General features: G+C 65.5%; 1 protein-coding gene across 1 annotated transcript in view; it reads right to left on the reverse strand.

The window, feature by feature from the left end:
* NOTCH1 (notch 1) overlaps nucleotides 1-6,781 on the reverse strand; it is a 45,966-nt gene extending 39,185 nt beyond the window's left edge. Inside the window, exons 1-2 of the mRNA XM_027556773.1 lie at nucleotides 6,473-6,781; nucleotides 4,599-4,680 (exon numbers count right to left, since the gene is read on the reverse strand). Coding sequence (XP_027412574.1) covers nucleotides 4,599-4,680; nucleotides 6,473-6,533 — 143 coding nt within the window. The 5' untranslated portion in view covers nucleotides 6,534-6,781. The remainder of the gene's footprint in view (nucleotides 1-4,598; nucleotides 4,681-6,472) is intronic.
* Nucleotides 6,782-7,109: the final 328 nt, after the last annotated feature.

Consider the following 7,109-nt stretch of genomic DNA (forward strand, 5'->3'; position numbering starts at 1 on the left):
CTGTACCTGCTACAGTCCATGGGACTACGGGGTGCGGCCGCCAGAGACAGCCCGGCCGGGAACTTCAGGACCCATCAAACGGCCCCTGACCCACAGGTCGCGATGCCCCCAGGCCAGCCGCTCGTTAAAGCCTCTGGGAAGAGTCTGCCAGGCTCCGGATGTGCCCGGACACGAAGGCAGAAGCTGAGGCAAGCTGGCCCCAGGTGCCCTACTCCCGTTCCCAGCCTCTTCATCTCTCAGCCTCAGCCGTTCCCACCTGTAAAGCGGGGACTGAGGATGAGATGCAGAGCCGGCCGCCACCCTGAGGGGGTGTGAGGCCGCCGAAGAAAACGTCTGCCGCACTTGTACGAGACCGGATGAAAGGGGCTGTCTGTGCATGGAGCGACTGTGGGCACTTTATTGAGGAAAGCAATCAGGACACTCAATCGACTCTGCAAAGCCACATCCTTTCACTATTTATAGGCGAGACATGAAACAGGAAAGGTGCCCTCCTCGAGCCCAGCCTGGCCCGGCCCTGCCCAGCGGGAGCCCCATCTGCCCGCGACGGCCATAGCCACCCATCAGCGTCACTGTCAGCGAGGGATGGAGCCAGTGCCGGCTTCCGCGGGACCCCTGGGCGGCCACCCAGCCCCGGGGGAGTGGAGCCGTGCCGCCCTCTGGACCTGCCCCCACCGCCCGCCACCTCGGGGAGGGGGCCCCGCACCCGCCCTCTCACTCGTGGCCCCGGCTGCCCTGACCCAGCTCAGCTGTCCTGACGAAAAGCGTTCTCTCTCAGCTGTCTGCCCGGCCCCACCCTCTTCCAGCTAAGGGCACAGCTTTCTTTTTTTTCTCTCTTTTAAAAAAAATCCCTATTTTTTTTCCCCCAGTGGAAAAAACACTGGCCGCCATAGAGGCAGAGCCAGGCCCGAGGAGGGCACCTTCCTGTGGGGGTCGCGTGCTCCCTGACGTCCACCCCCCGTGGTCAGAGGCAGCAGGTGATGGTTTTGGGCTGCGGCTGTGCGTTCACTGTGTTTTTCTAACCCTGCGTCCTTGGCGCCCAGGCGCTGACAAACAGAGGAAGTCCTGTACAGACCTGGTTCGGTCTCAGCCTGGGGTGGGGGTGGGGGTGAGGGTGAGAATTAACCTGTTCCTCCCCCAGCCTCGCCCGGGACGCGCAGGTGACTCAGTGGAAACGGGCGGGCCAGGTGACACAGATGTAGAGTGTTCCTCTGCAGCCGGGTGGCCGAGTCACTTCCACTCGGCCCCTGACCCTCTTCTTCTAAAGGGAAGTCGTTGTCCCCGCCCTGCTTCCTCACAGGACGACCAGCGAGGGCCCCGGGGGCAGTACAGGCAGGATGCGGCCGTGGTTAGGAACACACGTCCCCGGACAGAGCGAGGCGGGGCTGGGCGCTACGCCGGGCTGTGTGACGCTGGGCCTGGCGCCGACATCTCTGGGCCCCACTACACGCCTGATGCCCACGGTTCCGGGGTTGCTGCCAGCCACGTGGGGCCGGGCCGCCCTGCCCACGGCACTCCCCTCCCTCTGACGTGTCACGTGTTCAGGCCGCCTCTCCTAACCCCCACACTGGAAAGCGGAGAGACCATGGGGGCGGGGGCTGCATCGGACCTGGGCCCACATGCCCACGACCAGAGCAGCGCCCAGCACACAACAGGTGCTCAGAATTGGGAAGGAAGCAAGGAGGGTGTTCACGGGTGCCCCCGCGGGTGAGAAGTCCTCGGAGTCGCTGGCCGGCCCCTCCCAGGCGGTGCCCCGGCTCGGGCCCACCAGGCCGTATCTTTCGGGTTCTCTGAACTCACTCATTAGACAACTAAACTCTCTCGAATGGGGATCCTGAAACCAGCGCTGTCAGCTCAAAAGGAGAAGGCAGCAAGGGAGCGGACACTCGCCCCGCGCCTGCTGCGTGCCTCTTACGTAACCTTCACGCACCACCAAGAGATCAATCGCAGATCAAGCGCAGATTACAGACTGGGGGAATCTGGGTTCAGGCGACCCGATGACCTGAGGTCATGAGGACACTGGGCACGGGAGAGCCTGGCCTCAAGTACAGGATCGTCCAAAGCCGAGGTCCACCACCTGCCCAACTTCCCTCCAGCGTACTCTGGGCGCCGAGGCGGCAGAGGGTCCCAAAGACCCACCTGAGGCCACCCCTGGTTCACCAGCCTCCCCAGGCACCCCCAGCTGGGGCCACCACACACAGCCACCCTCCTGGGGCAGAGCACTCCGCCCCCAGAGGCTCACGGCCATCGGGTGGCCCGGCCCCGCTCTCTGGGACTTCCTGAAGGGCCTTCGCAACAACACGGACCTCTTTTTCCGACCCCGAGCCCCGCAGACACCTGACGGGCGGCTTCTGGGGAAGGCTCCCTCTCTCTGGATGGAAACGGATGAGTCACCTGGCGTGAATGCGCCTGGCACATGATAGCACCGATTCCCACGCCCTGGCCACAGGGGAGCAGCAGGAAAGTCACAGAACTTTCTGCAGGTCCCGGCTGGAGGCTGCAGAGCCAGAGCTCACACCCAGGTCGGCCTGAGACCCAGACACCCTGGAGAGAAGAAAGCAGCTCTCCCCTTCAGCCCAGAGAGCTGGGCCGCCCCCGCCAGCAGAACCTCCGCAGACCAGTGGGTGGTGGGTGAGAGCAAGACGGCGCGGACCCTGGGGGGGGCCACAGTGCCCCCACCCTGCCCCGCGAGCCTGGACTGGGGCCTGCCCACGGCTGGCCCTGGCCAGCCGTCATGGCTGATCCCTTGCCTCCGGCCCGAGGCGCCCAGAGCTGGGGCCTGCAAGGACGGCACTTCCGTTCAACTTCCCAGTGGGTCTGCAGGATGCACACAATGGGGTCTCTGTGGGCCGAGTGAGGCGGGGTGCCAGGCCAGACAGGCAGGCTTCCCGCCAAGGTGGCGGTGGGGGGTAGCACCAGGCCAAAAGGAGGAAAAAGGCCGGCACCCTAGCCCTGATCCAGGGCCTGGCTTGGGGAGGCAGGAACTTGCCTGCCCAGGTTTGCCCAGGTTTGGGGGTGGGAGAGCCTCCCCCAACCCCGTCCCTTTGAAGCGCCTCACCCGGAGGCCAGTGGGTGACAGCTGCAGCAGCCAGGGCAGCGTGTGGCCGGAGCGCTGGCCCGGGGTGGGGGGCCCCAGGCTGCCCCGTCCCAATTCCCCAGTGATGGCGCAAGAAGAGACGGCTCCTACTTTCCCCAGCCCAGCACTGCCCCTGCCCTCCCCAGAGCCCTCTGCAGAAATACGGAGACTGCCCCCAGCCCTACACACACACACATCCCAGTGAGCGGCAGGGAAGGGAGTGGGCATTCTGGGAAGCCACGCATACTTAATCACCCAGCATTAATCCGCCTCCCCAACAATAGCCCCTGCACTTCCACTGAATCCCAGCTGTCGGTCTCTCAATGAAAGGAAACAAGATTTAGGGCATCAAGCGTCGGTGAGGCTTCTGCAGGAGGAGAAAAAGGCCCCCAAAAAAGCAAAGAAAAAAAAAAGTAGTGCGCATTCATTAGTGTCCGACAAAGACACAATGCGTTTTGTCCATTAAACTGCTCACAGTCCTGCTTAATTGGCTTCAGTCTGGGGCCGGGGTGGGGGGAGGAGGGGCTGCTTGCCCACTGGCTGGGCCGGCAGTGAGCCCGGGCTGGGGGTTGTCAAGGGAATGGGCCCTCAGCAGTTGGAATGAGGGCGCGCCAGCCCGGCTGGGGACCCACTTCTGCAGCCTGGGGAGGGGGCGTTTCTCCAGCCGCCAGGAACCTGCTCGGTATTCCCATCAGGGACGAACTCAAGTTGAAGGGCATCGGCCACAGGAGAAAAACTTCCTGAGAGGCTGACCGGTACTCGCAGGCAGGCAGGCGATAGATCCTAACCAGGTTCCCTGACTCCGGACACCACCGCCACCCCCGCCCCCCACCCCCGTTCACAGCTGAGGACCCAGGGCTGGGAAGGCGAAGGGCCACCAGGTCAGGAGGTCAGAGCTGGGGACAGAGACAGAGCTCCTGGCAGGAACTCCCACCCATACCCCTGCGGAGACGGGCACAGCCACCACGATGAGTTCCAACCGCCTTTCCCCAACCTCACCTGAGGCCAGAGAGGAGAGGCCAGGGAAGGCAGAGGGCGGCAAAGGGTGGGTGTGCCTTTGAACTAGTCAGTTTCTCGCTCAGAGGCACCTCCTGTCCAGGAGGCGCTCACCCGCCTGGAGCAAGCCTCACCTGCCCCCAGCAGAGGCACTCTCCCTGGCTGGCGGGGCGGGGAGGGCCTGGCCTCCATCCAGATGCTCTGGAGCCTCCCTGCAGGCCTCAGGGACTTTGGGAAGAAATAGGGGAGCAGGGATGCCCACCCAGCACCCCAGGAGCCCGAGGTGGTCCTCAAAGGAGCGCTCGAACCCCCAGCGGCCAGGCTGGGCTCCACACGCAGCATAATTGCTGGTGATTAAGTAATTGCCAGACTTTGTCCAATAAACTAGCACGTGACCGCGCCCAGCCGTCTGGGCCATCTCCAGAAGACAATGGCCCAGTGTTCTGTCCCCGCTGGCCCGCTGCAGAAGGCAGGGGCTCCGCTCCGACAAAGCAACAGGTCCCTGCAGGGGCGCGGGGCCCATACTCACATGCAGGCCTCGGTGCCGTTGGGGAACACTTCACACTTCCCACCGTTCAAGCAGGTCTCACCGGGCTGGGAGCAGCGCAGGCCTGGGGAGGGGCAAGAGGAGAGGTCAGCTTGGCCAGCACCCCCAGGGGCACTGTCCACCCTTCACCTCCTGTCATGGGGTTACTGGGTGCAGGGGGCCCCCAGGAAGCCCTGCATGAACCCCAAGGGGACTCAACATTCTGCCCAGAGTTCTGGGGTCAGAGATGGGGCGGGGAGGAATAGACTGGCTGGGTGGCAGGTGGACAGGTCAAGCTCAAAGTGGGTGGAGGGGTGGGGAGGAGTGGCCTGAAATGCATTGTAGACAGCAGGAAAGAAACGCTGGGATGACCCTGGGCCAGTCTCCCAAACTTCTCACCCCTCACCCCAGCTTCACTGGGGACCTTGGCTGGGCTGAGGCCCCTATCCAACCACCAGGATTGTCTTGCTGTTCAAACAAGTTCTTCCAGGGGGTGGCGCTGGGGGGGTGGCAGTGCTGGCCACACTCAGCTCCCCAGCTCGTGGGAAAATGCGACAGCTGCAAGAGCCGCTGCCCCGCCCGCCAACAAAGCGCCCGGCGGAGGAATCAGAGCAGCCCATTGTGCGCCAGGGCCACCTCCTGGGGCACCAGGACTGCACCCCAGGGACCTGGCCACGCCTCCACCGAGACTCAACACCGGCTCCCCAGGGTGGGCATCTTCAGTGGCAGCCTCCCCCCCCCCCCCCACAGCCAGGGGCTGGGGGTGGCAGTGAAGATGCTCCATTTGGAAGGAATTTGACTTCATTCCCAGGAAGGGATCAATTAATTCACTACCCCCCACGCCACCCACCCCCTGCCTCCTTCTTACCAGGGCTGTGTAAATTAAGCCCCCTCTGGGGGTGGGGACGGGGGTGTGACATGGAACCCCATCTTCAGGAAGTAGGGAGCTAGCTCTCCCTCCAACTTTTAGGGGAAGAGAAGCATTAATCACCATCCGATTCCTTGGAGCTCCTCTCCACGGGAAATGGAGAGGAATGACCAACCCCCCCACCCCTGCCCCGCCAACCCCTGCAAGGTTTCCAAATGTGAACTCCACAAAGTGAAAGTCCATCCGTAGCAGCTGAATCTTCCGCACACACGAACCCCACCCCGCCCCAAATTGTGAGCCAGGATAGGAGTAGCGACCGGGTGTGGGGAGGGGACACCGCGGGCGGGGCGGCCAGGAGCCGGGGGACACCTGGGTCTGGGGCCCTCGCCCGGGTCCTGCGCGAACTCTCCTACTCCGAAGGGAGGCCGGGCCGGGCCGCCTGGTCCACCCTGCTCCCCTCTGCCCACCACGCTGGGCAGCCAGGTCCCGCAGTGCGGTTCTGTAAAGACGATCACGGCGCCCTGGACCCCAAGCTCCGCGCCCCAACATCCGCCCCCGGCGCGGGCAAGAGGCGAAGAAAAAAGATAAATGGCCCCAAAGCAACAGGAAACCAAAACCGACTCGATTCAAACCGAAAAGTAGTAGGCAGCTCGTCCGCCCGCCCCGGGAGCGAGCCCCACGCGCGGCTGGTAAAGGGCGAGCCCAGAGCTAGGTCTCCCAGGCCCCCAGATGCCCACGCCCGGCTTCAAAGCCGACTTCAAACCCGGCGCCAAACTCGGTTCCAGGCGCGAGCGGCGCCAAGTCCATCCCGATCAGGCAAGCGGCGCGGGGGAAGGTCAGTCTTTCTCCCCGAGCCCGGGACTCTGGCTCCTACCCCGCCCCGGGTCGCCGGGTCCCCCTCCCCACCCTGGCCGCCCGCTCCCAGACACCCGAGGACGCGCGCCTAGGGAGCCGCCAAAAGTTTCTGAAGGCGCGGAAAGTTGCGGGCTCGCGGCGGGCAGTCGCCTACCTCGTGCGGCGAGCGCAGGCAGCAACGCCAGGCAAAGCAGGGGCGCCAGGAGCGGCGGCATGCCTGCCCACCGGCTGCCCGCTGCTCCCGGGGGCGGCCTCCTGCGCCCGGCCGGCGGGGGCTCGGGCACACCCGCGCGCAGAGGGACTGTCCCACGGGCGGTGACGGCCCGCTACTGCCCTCTCCTTCCGGGTGGAGAGCGTCCCTGGGCTCTCGCGGCCTCCCCGGCCCGGTTCCGCGCCCACGATCGTTCCTACGCTGCGCCCGCGGCCCGCGCCCCGATCCCGGCGCCCGTGCGCTCCCTCCCGCGGCCGAGGCACTAGTGAGGCTCCCGGCCGCCGCGCGCTCCGCCCCCGCCCCGTCGGCCCCGCCCCCGGGGCCCGCCCCCGCCGATCCCTCCGCACCCCGCGCCCCCTCGCTGGCCGCGCCCCTCCACTCTCCTCGACCAGCCCCGCGCCTCCTCAGGCTGGGGCGCGGGGTCCCAAGCCCGGGTCCTCCGGGGATGGGGGCCGCGGCCGTGCGGAGCGGGGTCGGGGCCCATGCCCTAAGGGACTACTTCTCGTTCGAAAGTTTTCGGAGACCCAAAGTTTGCTCCGGGGTTGCGGAAGGATCCGGCTGTGGGTGCCGCCGCACTCTG

This window comes from Bos indicus x Bos taurus, chromosome 11 (assembly GCF_003369695.1).
Source record: "Bos indicus x Bos taurus breed Angus x Brahman F1 hybrid chromosome 11, Bos_hybrid_MaternalHap_v2.0, whole genome shotgun sequence".
NCBI classification, from domain to species: Eukaryota; Metazoa; Chordata; class Mammalia; order Artiodactyla; family Bovidae; genus Bos; species Bos indicus x Bos taurus.